The sequence below is a fragment of the Macaca thibetana genome, chromosome 12, assembly GCF_024542745.1.
Source record: "Macaca thibetana thibetana isolate TM-01 chromosome 12, ASM2454274v1, whole genome shotgun sequence".
Lineage (NCBI taxonomy): Eukaryota > Metazoa > Chordata > Mammalia > Primates > Cercopithecidae > Macaca > Macaca thibetana.
In genome coordinates this window covers 75,768,066-75,787,036 of record NC_065589.1, presented here as the reverse complement: position 1 = coordinate 75,787,036, position 18,971 = coordinate 75,768,066, and the positions used below count along the sequence as shown (strand labels likewise).

At 38.0% G+C, this 18,971-nt stretch overlaps 1 protein-coding gene across 2 annotated transcripts in view; it reads left to right on the top strand.

The window, feature by feature from the left end:
* Window positions 1-18,971, top strand: part of XIRP2 (xin actin binding repeat containing 2) — a 595,003-nt gene that overhangs the window by 453,109 nt on the left and 122,923 nt on the right. For both annotated transcript variants that reach the window (XM_050752819.1, XM_050752814.1), the window contains one exon: window positions 15,919-16,072. In XM_050752819.1, the coding sequence (XP_050608776.1) occupies window positions 15,919-16,072 (154 nt within the window). The remainder of the gene's footprint in view (window positions 1-15,918; window positions 16,073-18,971) is intronic.

Sequence of the window (18,971 nt, the reverse complement as noted above, 5' to 3'; positions counted from 1 at the left end):
TTTCCACCTTGTCATTGCAACTCAATATAACTATGTGGATATTCGATCTAACAAGAACTTTATGCTCCTCAAATAGACATAATCCATTCCATCTAAGCATTATTGAATCACTGTTCACACAAATGCACGTATTTTTCCCTTTATTATTTTGCATATTTTAGTATGATAGTTTGAATACAGTAATTCATTTATAGCTCATTCATGCAACTACAGGGGATATCATTGGGTTATTTCATTTTCAAAAGGTCAAAGAAAATGAAATAAAAAATGGATGTAAAAACAGAGAAAGAAAACACTTTGCATGCTAACACCTAAATCTTAAATGGCACATGAGTTTTAAAATGTGTTAAAGCAGATTAGCTTTAAAAGGTTTAGCCATTAGAGATTTTTCCATTGCTAGTAATATGGTCACTTGAAACTAGTTAAAATATTTTAATAGAAGTTTTCTTTTCATTAGAATTCCTTTAAGAGTGGATATGGTCTCCAACTAATAAAGATAATCATAAAATACTTTAGGGCCCTATTTAAGAAAATGAGAGTGACTGCGGCAAGTTGCAGAATTTTATTCTTGACTGAGAAGGGAAAGAAGGCAGTATTTCTGCTTTATATGGAAAATTAACTGCCTAAATGTGAAGCCAGAATGAAAATAAGGTTACATAGCATTAAAATCTGCATCTCATGGGGAATTTATGTTTAGTACTCCTTCAGCGTAATTTTCCACAGGTTTTCTTAGGCACACAGCAAGTCAAATGAACATGACCTCTAAAGAGGTGAGAAGCAAAGAGACATAATGATATACTCTGCCTCTCAAAGCTCAGATAGCAGCATGTTGTATTTTTGCACATGGGAGAACCTCAGTGAACTATGAAACATACCATTTTCAATTTCACAGCATTCTTTCTGTTAGGGCAGTAGTAAATACCAAAATAATCATGTACATGCCTAGCTTCTAAATGAGATCAGTTAATCTAAAGAAATTAGGTAACATGCCCACAATCCCTGAATCAGCTCTTCCCCTCCCTGAAGAGTCTTTCTTCAGAGAATATTAAATAATTGTACACCTGCACATAGGCAATAATCTTTCTTTAAAATGTTGGACATATGAGTTTTAATATTGGACCCAACCAAAAATGGGGTAAGAACCAGGACTAGAATTGTAACTTTTCTGTGCTTATTTACCTCCAGCTATAAAATGAGAGCACAGTACAAGATTTTTCACCCAAAAGGTGCATATATGCCAAATTGTTTTCTATTCATTTGCACATCCTAGGAGAAGCAAAGATGAAAAGGCTTATTCTGCAGAGAAATAACAGTCATCAGAAAGGTTGAAGTCCTACCCATGGTGAATAGTGACGTCATTTCCAGCACCAGAATGAAAAATGTGTAGTAGTGTTCACTTGAATGTCCAGGCAATCTGGCCTCTCTGGCAGGATACTGTCTGTAGATGGTATCATCACGGGAAGCTGATTCTTCCTTCTGGAAGACCCAAGGTCCCTTAACTGAGCATTTCTGAAGACTGCAGGTACATGGCTGCCTACTCAGTGTACTTGTGAGCAGAAGGCCCCTTTTTGAGTAAATATTCTGTTATCAAATTCATAACACATCTATCAAATTGATAATACAGTATGAATCAATAGGTACATCACATTGAACAATCTACAGAAATTCAAGTGACTGTCTTCCATTTTGAGAACATGTCTTACTGCGTGTGTTTTCCACTCCTAGCCCTACACAGAGCACTAAGAGGGAGAAATTGGAGGCCAGAGAGACTTAGCCTTGCCCCTAAGGACCTTAGCATCCACTTCAGGAATTCCGAAGACAAAATCTTACTGTAAATCTCAGGTTTAGGGAAATATGCCAGAGTGATATAATATCAAGGTATCTTAATATCATCATGGAACTAAAGTCAAGGTGAAGAAGAGTCTTAAAATGTATATCTAGAATTAATTTTTAAAAATTTAATGTAGCATTAAATTAGGGAAGGAAGGACCTTGATGACCAATTTGCGTTTACAGTTTTTTTTTTTTTTTTTTGGGTCTTCGTGCCAGGGACTTCTGTGGGACTGTGTACCTTAATTTGTGCTCACTTTTCAAGGGCCAGATAGGGCTTGCATTTATTTCAACTGTGAACCTAAAAATCTGTCAGATGTTAATAAAATTGACTGGAATGCAGGCAGTGTTGTGGTAGGAACATATCTGAAAAATTCAGCATTTCAAGAATGTATCTCATTTTGATCGGGGATTATAAAATAGCTGTGAAAATGTTTGCCTGTGGCTTGTCTCAGGATCAAAGGTCTGCACACCTTGTATCACATGTTAGCTTTACACCCAATGACAGTAAACATAGTGAGGCAAATATGCGTTCAAAACTATAAGTACACAACTATTTTGACAGTTGTTCTGTTTAATTCATCCATTGGGGGTGGTGCAGAGTCAGTCACCATTATTAAGAAGTTCTTTATCTGGCTGTAGACACACAATTAGCTAAATAAATCTATTATTTTTAAAACTACTAAGAAACTTACTTTAATATATACATTTAATGCCCAATTTTAGTCTTACACCTGTAAGGATAAATGTAGAGTACTGGTTTGCTAGGGGTGCCTTAACAAAATGCCAGAGATTGAGTAGCTTAAACCAGAGAAATTATTTATTTATTTATTTATTTATTTATTTATTTATTTTTGCAGTTTTAGAGGTTAGAAGTCAAGATCAAGTTGCTTGCAGAGTTTGTTTTCTCTGAAGGCCATAAGGGAAGAATATATTCCAGGCCTCTCTCTGTGGCTTGCAGATGGCCTTCCTCTTGCTGCCTCTTCACATGCTCATTCCTCTTTGAGCATGCACCCCTCCTGTCTCTTTATGGGTCCAAATTTCTTCTGATAAGGAGACCAGTCAGACTGCTTTCTTCTTGTTTTGTTGTTGTTGTTGTTGTTGTTGTTTTGTTTTGTTTTGTTTGAGATGGTGTCTCGCTCTGTCGCCCAGGCTGGAGTGCAGTGGCACAATCTCAGCTCTCTGAAAGCTCCACCTCCCAGTTTCACACCATTCTCCTGCCTCAGCCTCCCGAGTAGCTGGGACTACAGGCACCCACCACCATGCTCGGCTAATTTTTTGTATTTTTAGTAGAGACAGGGTTTCACCGTGTTAGCCAGGATGGTCTCGATCTCCTGACCTCGTGATCCACCCACCTCGGCCTCCCAAAGTGCTGGGATTATAGGCCTGAGCCACCGTGCCCGGCCCAGACTGCTTTCTTTTTATGAGGAAGCTAGTCAGACTGGCCATCCTAATGGCCTCATTTTAACTGAATTATCTCTTTAAGGGCCCTGTCTCCAAATACAAGAATATTCTGAGGTACTGGGTATTAGAATTTTGGGGGTACACAATTCAACCTATAACGGTATTCAATGAAATCAATTAACTAAAGTGGATAGGTGTGCTGAGTGTACAGGAGTAAAACAGGAAATGTAGAACTCAGGCAACAAGCACCTATAGGAGTGACAAGGATGGTGTTGATTTTGTGGCTGTGCAGTTAATAAGGATTGATAAAATCTATAAATAATTTGATGCATTCTGTTCCCTGGAAATGGTAATTTCTGTTTTGTTATTTAATATGTAAACCCATTCTGCAGGGAGTAATGGAAATATCATGAGAACAGATGATCCATTAAAAAAATTGTTTCATAGTATTCTAGAAAAAAAAGTCTCCTTGTTTACAGACCATAATTTTAGTACTCCTTTTGTTTCTCTCATGTATCACTTGTTTTTAGAAAATTTTAGATGCTGAGTTCCATCTAGACAAACATTTTTAAAGTTTTGGCAATAAAGTTTTAGTTCATTATACATAGAGATATAAATTACGTTTTTCCTCCTCTCCCCGGGGAATTAGCCTATTTTCTTTATGTCTTTCACTCTAGAAGATGTGTCTTCACCATATTTGGACATTTCTCAGTTGCATTTTCTTCTGAATGCTTTGTGTGAATATAAAATTCACAAAGTATTCAAATCCATTCGACAAACATTTAGTAAGTACCTGCAGTGTTCAAAGAAAGCAGTATGTGAGACTCAGTGTGGCTACAAAGATGGATAAAGTATGTTCTTAATGAGCTGACAGTGCAGTAGGGGAAACAAGATGTGTCAAAAGTGACTAGAGTACGAAGCGGAATGAAAAAGATGTAAATACTGGAGGAGCTCTGACATGGAGTGATTGTTTTTAGCTGGGGCATTTGGGAAAAGCTTCCTAAACCAAGTGTCACTTGGACCTCATGTGAAAGCAGTTTGGGAATTTCTATAGAAAACAGTGGCAAAGTGGGGCATTCAGAGGAGCTTTCTTTAGACAAACGTGTAAACACTGGTGGAGAAGCAGAAAGTGTATTCATTAAATGCTGCTGTCCCTTTGGGAGTAGCCAGAAGGATGGCCCAGATCAGGGTGGTGGAACCCAGCGGAGCCATGTTGAGAGGTTCTAAGTGCCAAGTTACTGAAAAGTCACTGGGAAACCAGGAAGCCCAGTTAACTCAGCTGCTAACTTTAATTTCTCAATACTTCATCAAGCATTGTTAAATGAGGGGGCAAGCCACATTGTTTCTCTTGACCCTTCTAAAGTGATGTGTGCAGTAGAATGTGATAATGTTGTGATGATCATTATTATTTCTCCATCTAGTTATTGTATTTGTCTATTTTTCTTGCTGCTGTTCCTTGATACTATTTCAATATAAAATGTCATGAGACTTTTAAAAGTCAGCTCATCATTTATCAAGTGCCTACCATGTAAAAGGCACAATGCTACAAGGATTTTAGAGAAGAATAAGATACGTAGCTATAAAGGAGTTGATATTTTACCTCTCATGCCATTTTAGCCTACATTATTTCAGTTTCTGGAACTGACAAATAAATTACAGTAGGGAAACCGGATGATGCAGAAGTTAAAAATATCAGCTTAGCATCAGACTGAAATAGGTCCACCACTGTCTTAAGTGTGTGGCCTTGGGCAAGTTACTTAAGCTCTCTAACATTAGTTTCTTCATGTAAAATAGAGGTAGCTACCTCATTAGTATTGTTAAATCTGTTTAATAAAAAGGATGTATTTAAAGCAGAGTACTTGGCACAAAGTAATATTCAAGGAATGTCAGCCTTTATGACTTCTTTAAGGACTACATTTCTTCATTTTTCGTATTTGTGAGTAGAAAAGTTAGAGTCACAGAAGCTGAACAATAGGAGATGTGGTGAGCATAATATTTTCTGGTTACTTATTGTTGCATAACAAACTACCTCCAAAATTTGGTTATTTAATGCAGTTTGTTTTAATCACACATGGTTCTATGGATTGACTTAACTCAGCTGGGGAGCCTTACGTGGAATAGCTCATGATGTTTTCATCTAACGTGGGCCAGGGTTAGAGTTATATGAAGTTATAGGACTGAACATCCAATATCCTCCAGGCAGTTGATGCTTCTGTTGCCTGGGACATCAGCTGGGGCTGTAGAATGGAGCACCTACAAATGATCTCTCCAAGTGGCGTGAGCTTCTCAATGCATGCTGATGGCTTCTGAGATGGAGTCTCCCAAAAATGAGCGTCCTGAGAGACAGGACACTCTGGCAGAAGCTGTGAGGCTTCTTTCTTCACTTGCATATCTGGGTAGCTTGTGCTCCTTGTGCTCTCTCTCTCACTCTCTCTTTCTCTGCCACCTTGTTTTTTGAGGCCACGGTAGTCTCAGATATAATCACACTTCTAACATGGCAGCTGGCTTCCAAGAGGCAGGAAACAAAACCTGCCATGCTAGTGAAGGGCTAAGCCAAGACTGGAAAGGTTGGTCAAGCGCCATTTCTGCTGTGCTCTCTCAGAAAAGTTCCTACAAGATGAATGTTGATTCATGGAGGAGAAATAGCTTTGCTTCTTGATGGGGGAGTGGAAGGTATATTGCACGTGAGCATACAGATGAGGAAACTGTCCTATGAAAGTATTGTAAAAATTAGTAGGGGAGACATGATTTGTCCTTGTTTTTCTGATGAAAAGCCTAAGGCTAAGGATGTTATGAGGTAGCCAAAGTAACTTCTATTAAATGGAAGAGCTTCACATTAAACTCTGGCTCCGAATGAGATTTTCTGGGAAAACTACCCTCTACATCTCCTCAAATAACTTGTCATTTGCTTTCTTCTGGATGGGAAAAACCATGGGGGCTGACAGCAGTGATCTTCCCCCAACCCCCATCCATCTACACATCCACACCTACACCCTCATCTCCTGTGCCTGTGCCCTTGATTGCATGTCCTACTGTGAGCCTCCCTGTCAGCATCATAAAATGAGAATAGCACCTTCCCATAGGGTTGAAATGAAAATTCTATGAGTATAATACATGTAAAGTGCTTAACACCATGCCTGAAATATAATGAGTGTTCAATACTTCCTACTTATTATTGTTGTTGTTATTATTATTACTATTCAAATTTTTTAGAATAGGAATTTACATTGCCATCTCTTTCTCTTCATTATCAGTCTTTCCTAAGCCAACTCTCTTCTACAGGAATGGTTTTTACCTGGGCTACCTCCTAATTGCCCAAATTTGGGCATATTGGAGATATTTTTATTGCATTTTTTTCCTAAATTCCCTGCTGCATTTGAAATGCCCTACTTCCTTGGTATTCAAGACTTTGCACTCTTCCCTGATTTCCTGTGTCAGCCACAAATAGTTGTACAGGTCTAAAGCATCTCAAAGAAACACATATGAGGGAAGGAGATTCACATGAAACATGAGGTAGACTTGTGCATCTATCATGATAACTTTCCAGCAGATGGCAATAACATGATCTAGTCTAATGAAATCAGTATATTGTGACAGCCTTCTGACAGACACAGAAAAGTGTTTTGAGGAGGCACCTTTTTCCAGCTTACAGAAATGCTCCATGTGGACTGGTGGTGACTGAACTTCTGACTGTTTCTCCTCTACTGCCTTCACCAGATAATCTTTGCTTGTCCCCTAAATGCCTGAGAGGTTTGTTTCACAGCTGTCTAGACTTATTCTGCATGTTCTAATTCAATAATAATTGAGTCTTACTGTTGAGACTACCACCTTATTGCTGCTGAGCCCTAAATCTTTCACTCCAGCTGTGACTTCTTTGAATTTCAGATTTCTCGCTGCCTGCTGGACATATTCACCTGGATGTCTTTAGGGAAAGCTCAAACTCAACATGTCAAAAACTTAATTCACTTGATGGCCCTCAAGAATGAAACTCCAGCATCTTTTTAAAGCCAGATAACCCTGTTGTTCTGCATCAGTATTTTCATGGAAAAGTTCAGTTTTACTTTTATGTATGAAATTAACATAGGGAGGTACAGAGAAGTATATGCTTTTTGGGGTCCCCCTGAGGGTCCATCCAGAGGAGTGCTGCCCCAAAACTGAGGGTGTGGCATGTGCTGGATTCCCCCAGTTTTCCTTCTAGATCAACTCATTCTTTGTGGTCAGTCCAGAAGGAAGCCCACGATCAGCCTTCACTTCTCTGAGGCACACATGCATTTGGGGAAGACATTCACTCTGTTTTATCAATTTCATAAAGCCATCTCAATTAGAATATCTAGAAATTATGCTAGACTTCTTGCACTCCCTCACTACCTTTATCCTAAAAACTACTACTTTGATGCCTAAATATTTGTAATGGGTTCTCTTCCCTCTAGTCCCCTTCTCACTCTCCTAATGTAGGCTTTTCCTATCTCTCAATTGGAAATTTTAATAAATTGCTTAATACACTTACTACAGAAGATGTTACCGTCTTATTCCATTGCAGTTGACCCTTGTGCAACACAGGTCTGAATTGTGTGGGTCCACTTACGTGCAGGATGTTTTCAATAAGTAGTCAACCCTCCATATTCACTGGTTCCGCATCTGCAACCAAACACGCATGGAAAATACAGTGTTGGCTGGCTGGGAAACCGATGAATATGGAAAGTTGACTTCATCTGACTTCATATCTACACATTCCACAGGGCTCTCTGTGAGACTTAAATGTGTATGGGTTTTGGTATCCAAGGTGGTCCTGGAGCCAATACCCCCTTGGATATTGAGAGGCAACTGTATGATCCGTTTTTCACACAGCTGACAGATATATCTATCTAAAGTAAAATCTAATCCCATCGCCCCCACTTAATTCACTTGCAAGAATTCTTGTTACCTACAGGATCAAATTCAGGAAGCTTTCTCTGACCACATCTCCCCAGAATCTTCCACCTGTGTGTCCAGGACACCTACATTTCTTTATTATCACACACCCCTTTTTGTTACAATACTCACTTAACGTCTCTTGCCCTGCCATTAGACTATGAGCTTCTTGAGGACCCAACTTGCACCTTAATCATTTTTGTAGTTATGGTGCCTAAAACAATTCTTGAGATAGATTAATCAAAAATATTTTGAATGAATGAAAGATGAGTATAGAATATAATGATTGAAGGGGCTTCCTGGAGGAGACTGCACTGAGCTAGGTCATGAGGGAAGAAATATTTTTAATACATAGTGGGAGGAGGTACAGTCTTCCAGGAAAGGACTTCTGAAAAAATAAAATAAAAGTTCAAAGACCAGGTGGGACAGTAACATGGCAGAATTCATATAAAGTTTCTTCTCTTGTCTTTTATATTTTGGTAATTTTCTTTTATTTTTGTTCTTCTCTTCATGTCTGTGTAAAACTTCTTTATGCTTCTGTTAATATTTTTATTTCTCTAAAGAACTTACTGAGTTTGGGAGTGTACACGAGCTAGCGCAGCAGTTTAAATGTAGACAAATCTAAATATTTTCTTTTTATCATCTTATTTTTTCCTGGTGACCTCTTCATTCAGGGATCCACACTGAGAAGAAAATATATAAAGCAGTACAGCCACCCGCTTTGTTTTCAAATGCCTGGTAAGATGTTCTGATTATTTTAGGGGACTCTACAGCTCTATGTCTCTTGTGAAATAGACATTGGGTTGTATTAAAGACTTGACATTTTTCATTCTCATATCTTAAAAAATATTTTATCTTCTAAGATCATAATTATACATATGTTAAAGTAATACATGTATATAAATATGCAAGAAAAATTATCTTGTAATCTCAGCACTTTGGGAGGCTGAGGCAAGTGGATCACCTGAGGTTGGGAGTTCGAGAACAGCCTGAGCAACATGGAGAAATCCTGTCTCTACTGAAAATACAAAATTAGCCGGGCATGGTGGTGCATGCCTGTAATCCCAGCTACTCAGGAAGCTGAGGCAGGAGAATCACTTGAACCCGGGAGGCAGAGGTTGTGGGGAGCTGAGATCACACCATGCACCACTGCACTCCAGCCTGAGCAACAAGAGTGAAACTCGGTCTCAAAAAAAAAAGAAGAAAAGAAAAGAAATATTACCTTAATCTCTTTCAAGTTTGTTTCCCCTATTTTCAATTGCTTTCCTCGTTTTGAAGAGTCATAAAACTAGTAAAGATAATAGACCTTATCGAGAGCTTTTACTTATTTACATATTATTTAAGCCAGAGCCTCCACTAGTGCCTCTGGAACTGTCTCTCCATAATCCGCAATGACTTCTGTACCCTCAACCTCTTCTCCAAATACTTCTGTCACCTTCTCGCTTTAACAGAAACATGGTTCTCCCCTGAAATCATCAGTGTCCCTGAATTGTCTCCATGTACCTGGAGACCATTCTTCCTAATCACTCCTCTCCTGCTTTTTTTTTTTTTTTTTTTTTTTTTTTTTTTTTTTTAAAAAAAACCCCGGCCGGGCGCGGTGGCTCAAGCCTGTAATCCCAGCACTTTGGGAGGCTGAGACGGGCGGATCACGAGGTCAGGAGATCAAGACCATCCTGGCTAACCCGGTGAAACCCCGTCTCTACTAAAAAATACAAAAAACGGCCGGGCGCGGTTGCTCAAGCCTGTAATCCCAGCACTTTGGGAGGCCGAGACGGGCGGATCACGAGGTCAGGAGATCGAGACCATCCTGGCTAATATGGTGAAACCCAGTCTCTACTAAAAATACAAAAAACTAGCCGGGCGAGGTGTGGGCGCCTGTAGTCCCAGCTACTCGGGAGGCTGAGGCAGGAGAATGGCGTAAATCTGGGAGGCGGAGCTTGCAGTGAGCTGAGATCCGGCCACTGCACTCCAGCCTGGGCGACAAAGCGAGACTCCGTCTCAAAAAAAAAAAAAAAAAAAATACAAAAAACTAGCCGGGCGAGGTGGCGGACGTCTGTAGTCCCAGCTACTCGGGAGGCTGAGACAGGAGAATGCGTGAACCTGGGAGGCGGAGCTTGCAGTGAGGTGAGATCCGGCCACTGCACTCCAGCCTGGGCGACAGAGCGAGACTCCGTCTAAAAAAAAAAAAAAAAAAAAAAAAAAAAAAAAAAAAAAAAAACAGAACAAAAACAAACAAACAAAAAAAATCCCTGCACATCTGAAACTCATTCAGTCAGGTGCACCTTCCCCACCAACCACCAACCATCATGACTGTTATTTATTACATTCAATGGTTTCCCTCATTTACAAGGACATTGCTACACAACTTTTCTCTGCCTTTCAAGTCCTTCCATTTTCCTGGGACACCATCATGGCCCCTGAGTTCCTAGGTTTCCTCCTATGTGATAACTTTCCCTCTACTCTAGCTTTCATTTTTTGGTCACAGCTGGATCCTAACAAGTTACCCTTCTCTCTACAAACTAAAGCAAACATCTCAGTTGCCCCAGTCACGACTCTCTCCGATTTGCTTTGCCAAATATTGACACTAAAAGGGTTCTTTAGTTTCACCAAGATCTCCAGTCTGCGGACCCTTTGTCTGTCTTCCAATGTACCCTTTCTTTCCTTTTAATCCAACTTACATTGCACAGTGTATCATTTCAATCGCTCTGTTAGATCTCTTGGTGGCAACCTAAATTTCCTGTACTTGGTCTCTGCCTGCCCTAACCCCACTCTGTGATACACATTTTATTTATACTTTTCCTCAGGAAACCGCTCCCTGGCTGAAGTCACCTATATACTTTCTCATTGCCCAAACTAGAACTATGGAGAATTTTCTGACTTAGTAAGTAACTAAGTAACTTAACAGGCCCAATTGGTAGCCCTGCAGAGTTAATATTCCCAATCTCAAATGGGCCCCCAGTGCTGCACTGCCACAGTCATCTTTGTCTAGTCATGTCTCTTCCCCTGTTCTCCCCAGCAATTAAGTTAAACTTTCTTCATTCTCTTCAAATACTCCTATGTTCATTAGACTTTGCATTGTAACAGAGAAAATAGATAACTTTCTGCCTGGGTTCTTATCTTCAAGCAACCAAGCATGCAAATCACCTATATCTGCATTAATTTGACCCTCCTTCCCCTCAGTGAGAACAGGAATGTTTTCTGTTATGCTGCCTTCGGGCTATATTTCTATCCATGCTTTGGGTTCCATCCTCTTGCCCTTCTCGGGAATTTTCCTTCACTGATTGTTCCTGCTGTCTTCTATACAGTCAGCATCTCCATCTCATTAAATCATTTGAGTTAGCTTTTCAAAGTATGCAAAACTCTTCCTTTAAAACAAACAAAACACATCTCTCTCAAGTTACTGCTTTATTGCTCCCATCCACATTAACATTGAAATTTTCAATAAGTGAGTTCCATTCACCATCTCCCAGCCACTCTCTCAACCACTTCAAATTGCCTTCGAACCTTTGTACTTTCAATGAAGCAATTTTGCTCAACTGTTGACATCCATGTTGCTCAACTCAAGATATATTTTAGTCCTCTTCAAATTAATACTTTCAGTGCAAGTTCAATATCGTTAAAGATATTCTTTCCTTCTGATTTTTCTCCTCTGCCATACATTTAATCTTGGCATTTTTCAAGGCTTGGTTCTGGACTCACTCTCCATCACACTTTATATACTTTGCCCCTAAGCAAGTTCATTCAAGCCTGTTGTTTCAATTACCACGGAAGGCAGATGACTTAAATTAGTTGTTCAGTTTGGACCTCTCCTCTAAGCTCCAGGGCTACACATCCAACTGCCTTTTGGACATCTTGCTACCCAACTCATGATCTATCATCTCCCTCAAACCAGCCTTTATCTGATATTTTGACATCATTTAATAGCATCACAATCCATTTTGTTGTGCATGCCATAGAGAAAAATTAAATTCTCTCCCATTCTCTCTCTCTCTCTCTCATTCTCTCTCTCCCCTCCCCTCTCTATCTTTCTCAGACTTCTGATTCAATCCATTACCAAGCTTTGAAAGTTTTACCTCCTAAGTAGCTTTCAACTTGGTTCACTTCTGGCCATCTCCATCACCATTCTTTCTTTAAGATCATCATCACTTGCCTGCAGCACTGCTATAGTAACTGCTCTTTCCACATGTATTGTAACCTTCTACTCTAACCCAGTCTGGAGTAGTGGCTCTTCACCAGCAGTGACTTTGCTCCCCACAGGAGATTTTGCAATGTGTGAACCCACTTTTAATAGTTATGACTCCAGAGCTAGGGACAAATGCTCCTGGCATCTAGTGGGTAGAGACCAGGAAGGCTGTCAAACAGCCTACCATGCACAGAATAAGGCCCTAACAACAAAGAATTATCTGGTTCAGATAACAGTGACAAGATTGAGAAATCATGTTCTGGAGTTAGACTGCACTTTTCACATGGCAGATCTAATTATGTCATGCGTGCACATGTGTACACACACACACATACACACACACACTTAAAAACATTCAGTAACTTCCCATTGAGCTAAGACCAAAAAAGTAAATACAGTGCTGCAGGCCTTGTGATCTGGCCCCGGCCTGCCTTTGCAGGCCATCCAGCACCATGTGTTTTCTTTCAGCCTCCCTGCTCCCACCTACTCTATGCTCTGTCCTCCCTCCCAGTCCAGGACATTTGCACATATTGTCTTCACCTGGAAAGCTCTTCACATAGTTAAGCCCCATTCATTCTTCAAATATCAGCTGAAAGTCATTTCCCCAGGAGAGCCCTGTGCGCGGCTCTCTCTTTCTCACTGAGTTAATTCCCCCATTGAGATACTCAGCATTAGAGTTGCATGTTTAATACTGACTCCTGGGCTTCGTTACCATTTACCTCCTTCACTAGACTGGAAGCCACCAAAGGTGAAACATATTTCTTTATTTTATTTTAAACAAAATTATACCACCAGTAGTTGGTTGTTGAACATTAGGCATCCAATAACCAAATCTCTTCCAAGAACATTTGAGAAAACTTAGTCCTAGAAATGGCAAGTGACTTAATCAAGGCCACAAAGCTAATTAGTAGCCAAGGGAGGGCTTGAATCCAACTTTCTCATTGTGAAATGCTGCATTTGTTCCTTCTAAACTGGTGTTTTACACATTTGTTTAAGCCTATAGATTTTTACTCAAAGTAAATCTTTTGTGGAAGCACAGTGTATAAAACAGATTACGAGAGATTAAAGCGGATCACTGCTTTGATTGGAGAGAGCTCAATTCAACCTCATCCAAGAAGCTCTTTTATATCTCTACACAGCTGCCTCCTTACCCCTTCCCAGGCCCTGAAGAACTTGCCTCAGAATGACTTTGATGTGATGACTAGGGCTTGAAAATAGGTCCACCACATGTGGATTGTTCCTTACTGCCTCCATACAAGATGCATTCTTGATACTTGTGAATTCCAGAATGAGAATACCAATATAGTATAAGTTAATGTCATCACCAGCTAAAATTTAATCAAATCACATTTCCATGTAGGTATATGAAACAGAAATTATTCCTTAATATCATCAGTCTCAGTCCATGGACCATGTTCAGTGTTCCACCTTTTACCAAAACATAAATTTTCCTAACAAAAATCACAACTTTGTAGGCATCTGCACCTTCTATTTATCTCATCTTGTTTTGCAATGCTAGCAGTTGGATAAAATTGCTGAAACAAAACAAGCAAACATAATGTGTTCATGTCATAGCAGTCACCTTCCAGGACAGTGGAGAGGACACCAGAATGAACTCAGAGAAGGATGTTATACTCGTGCCACATGTCGTGGCATGACTGACACTGTGTCTCAACAGCATTATACCTCACTACAAATTATGAACATATGGATTTTTTGTAATAGTTGGAAACACATATGTTAAAGGCAATGCCCTGAAAAAAACGACAAGTTCTTTTTCCCTATTTTTCTCCTGCAATTGTTTTTAGTTTCAGTTAAAGTTCACTCTAATGAAGACAGCATACATCAAATATTTTTGGGGAGTATCTAAAGATGATATGATTACCAGTTACCAATATTTCTAGTGATTTTATATGTATGTGTGTATATGTGTATATACAAACATTTGTAATAAATGTATGTACACACATATACATAGTGAATATATTCATACTCATGTATATTCATGTGTATGTGTATATTATATATTTGTGTGAATATATATCTTCATATATACTTGTTATGTACATGTCATATATGTATATATATATTTGCAGGTGTGTATATATTATATATAAATTGAAAAACTTTTCTAACCATAGCAAAGACATAGAAAATGTGTCTACTCTAAGAAATGTTTCAAAGCTTTTAGCTGTCTCTCAAACTTGACTCACTCATGTCTGTGTACTTAAGAGGTAACAAAAGTGAAAAACAATTACTGACATCATCATCTGAATCGCTGTTTAGAAAAATACGGTAGTCTCCCCTTATCCACGGAGGTCATGTTACAAGGCCCCTGGTGGATGCCTAAAACCACAGCTAGTACCAAACCCTGTGTATACTATGTCTTATCCCACACATATATACCTATAATAAAGTTTAACTTTTAAATTTAGCACAGTAAGAGATTCACAACAATCACTAATAATAAAATAGACTAACTAAAACACTATGCTGTAATAAAGGTTAAATAAGAGTGATTTGACCACAAGCACTGCAATACTATGATAGTCCATCTGATAACCAAGACAGCTTCTAAGTGAATCATGGTTGGTAGTATGGACAAACAAACTGATGATTCATGTCCTGGGCAGATGGAGTGATCCTCAGAGAGCATGCAATTTAAAATTTATAAATGGTTTATTTCTGGAATTTTTCATTTCATATTGTGGACCGCAGATAAATGAAACTGCAGAAACCAAAACTGCAGTTACAGGGAGACTACTGTGTGACCTCCTGTATGAAAATCTTTAACTTAGGTGTAGCTGTTGAAAACATTTTCAACATATTACTTGACATAGTAAAAATTAGACTTTTGCTTCTTGAACTGTCTTGGGTCATTTACTTTTTGCAACTTTTTATTCAAAATATTTAGTCTACTTGGCTTGGTTTGTTTTATTTGATTACATTACTTGGCCTATACAATAAGGAATGCTAGACTTTCTATGTTGGAAATATCCTTTATACTTCCTTTCTTTGGGAATCTTTTATCTCTTCACCTTTAAATTACTATCTCAAGAAGTAATTTCCTAATCTTTATGAATTGAAAAACTGTACTCACTGTATGCTGGCTGAATGGATTTGTAATTGGGGAACTCTATAATTGCTCAGGTTATTATTATAGGGTGAGCATGACATTAAAAAAACTCATTTCCTTCTGTCTTCAGCATATAATGTTGATACATTGCTATTTTTTGAAATTCCCTCATCAACATTTCTCAGGCCTAGAAAGTTGCATCCATTAACATATATTATGTTGTATTGTGACCCTTATTTCCACTCTTTCTCTTTTATGAGAGTAAAAAACACACACACATGAAAGGAAGGCTAATTCAGAAGTGGAACCAGTGGCAGAAAAGTAAACTAAGCGTTCAGATATATGTTTGCAGTTCTTGGCGAAGTTATCAAAATTTTACCCGAAGCATATTGGAAAACATCACTCACGATAGAAACTCCCTCCCTCTCTCACTCCTGCCTTCTATCCCCCCTAAAAAACACATCTGTTTCCTACTGATAGCTTTTAACATACAACCCTTTAATGTCTTCTAACAGGAAGTGGAAATTGAGCGAAGTTTGTGCTCGCCAGCTTTTAAGAGTCACCCTGGGAGCCAGCTGGAGGATTCTGTGAAAGACTCAGACGAGAAAGGCGAGGAAACATCTTGTGACAAGATGTCACCTGAAAGTGGTCACAGCCACATCTTTGAAGGTTAGCGTAGCATTTTGATACACTTTCTTGAGATCATACCTCGTACAACATGAGTGGTTAATAAATAAAATATATGAGGGGTTTGTTTAAAAATTAGTAAGGAAAATAATGACTGCATATAGTTTAGGAAATATAATTTAGGAAAAATAGAGGTATTTATAAATACTTCTATCTTTATTATATTTTAATTAGTTTTTTATAACTAAATAGAATATATTTTAATTGACTATAAACCAGTACAACAAGCATTTTCAGTATTAGAAGTTTGAAACAATGTACCTGACCATAATCTTACTTTTCCTTTTGTGAAAATAAAAGAAAAACATACTTGTCTTTCTGTCTGTGGGTACCAAAAGAATGAGCTAGGTGTAACTATCAGTAGCAAAATAAAAAAATAATAAGATGCCTTAAGCATCTCCTTTTCAGACAATTAAACTAAACTTGCATAATGAATTTGGAATACAAAGCGACATAAGAGTGTTACATTTTAGACAGAATCTTATAAATTTGATTAATGCTTTACAAATATCATTAAATGTACCCTACAACTTAAAGTATAATAATAATAAATAAATTTAAAAAAAAAAACAAAAAAACATATTAAAAAGTTAATAGCTCATATGTTAGAAATCACACTAGTAATATCATTTTCAACAATGACAGACATGAAAAATATAAATAATTTATTGGAAAATACAGATCGTATTTATCATTTCTGATTAGACACATTCTGGATTTTTCCTCTTTAACCAACTAATGTCTATTGTAGTATTTGTGGTGTTTGTTAGAGATCATAATTAGTACAAATTTTAAGATATCATTTGGAATATTTGTAGCAAACTGTTAAGTCACCAGTCCACGTGAGCAATGTGGAAAGTCTTTGGAATATTACAGTTCACAATGTGGAAAAGCAAATAGTACTCTGCTTTAAAACTTTAAAAAAGCTGTTTGCGAATCAGCACATCAGCATCACCTGGAGGCTTATTAGAAATGCAGACCCTTCAGCCTCACATCAGTTCTACTAAATCAAAATCTGCTTGTAACAGGATCCTCAAATGATTCATGTGCACATTAAAGTTTGAGAAGCTGTACACTGTGACAGAACAGACTGATTTTCAGGGGAATTTACATGTGGTTCAGCCCATTCCGATTCCGTTTGGTATAAGGATGTAATTTGGAGTGGGAGGCAGGTGTAGAAACAGTGAAGGGGAGTTTGCTAATGATGGCCTGGGCATGGATTTCTAAATACATGTAAATTGAGATTTCAATCTCTTTTTCACTTTCAATTCATTTTGGTATGCCCAATTAATATCCTAATATGATTAGTATCAGTCTTGAGGAATTTACTCCACATATTTCTGGCCTGTGATTAAACTTTATGGGCACTTGGCTGAATGCAAAAGAATTAGATTAGCAGAGGCCAAGAAAAGAGAAGCTTCAAGGAATGATTTATATTCTGATGATTCTTTCCTGTGGAGAGCTTAGCATAGGGAGGCAAAAATGAGTTTGGCAAACTGATCGAACTTACACGAGATAATTAACTCCACTCATCACATCTTACTTCTCCTCGTCTGTGTTTTCTTTGATTTCCATGCAAAGGTTTTCAAAGGCCTCTTTATTTTAAAAGCTTAGAAAAAGTATTCTGGAGTGTAACCACTATTTACTGTCAAGATATGACTTAAATTTAAAAGTAACCTCAAATACACATTTCCAGTTACACTGACAATAACAAGAAGTAAACTTGCAAACACAAGGTGGGAAAATTGCATCTGCAAGATGGATGAACATAGCAGCAATTTTAATTTCATTTTATCTGTATATTGCACAATAACTCTAATTCCTATGTATCAATACATTTAAAAGAAACAAAATTATTTCATTATGGGATCCTTTTCATTCTTTCACAGGTCCCCAAATTTCTATCTCTGTTGGAACAATAATAAACTATTTTAATACTTAATTTAGTTAACTTGGACAGCATGCAAATTAAACTGGACGAAACCTACAAAACAAGAGCATTTTGATATTGCTGTTTTGCTATAAAGATTTATTTTATTCCAAAAAGATAAACACTTGTTTCTAAATAAAGTGTGATAACTGAAAGATTTCAGAGTTTATACAATTATATGAGTGACTACGACAGCCTTATATATTAGTTAAACATCTTAACTAGCCGTAAGAGTTTCATATTGAGGCAGTATTTATTTGTAGTAATATGAAAAACAGTAGATTTTTAAAATTACACTTATAATAGATAATTTAAGTGCAACTACCTAATATCCTGCATATTTAAAATTTAGTAAACAGTGTGAATTGATAACTCCATTCCAGGACAGAACTAGCAATGCCTGTCAGATTATTTCCACTCCAATATCCTCAACTGCAGGACCAGAACAGCACAGAAAGGTGCTATGATTTTCCCCAGCCTTTCTTTTTATGCCCGATGAGCCACTCCCAGGTTTCCAGTTTGTGGACAATTACTCTCACCACTTCTGTTTCATTTACTCCATTTCCTCACTTATGTATTGGTGTCAAGTAAACCATAGTGCTCCCGTGTGCATGTTGGTGCATTCCATTCACATTTTCTTGGAAATATACTCTAACATTTGTTAAAATGATTCCAGGAAGACTTAGATCATATGACATTAAATGTCGAGCATAGTAAATCCATAATTTGACAAATGTGGGTAATTTGATAATGATGGGATATGAAAGAAAAGAAATCAATCAGTGTAAATGATTTGATTAATTGTATTATACTAATATAAAAATCTGATTTGTTGGGTCGGGCGTAGTCACTCACGCCTGTAATCCCAGCGTTTTGGGAGGCCAAGGTGGGTAAATCACCTAGGGTCAGGAGTTTGAGACCAGCCCTGACCAACATGGTGACACCCCATCT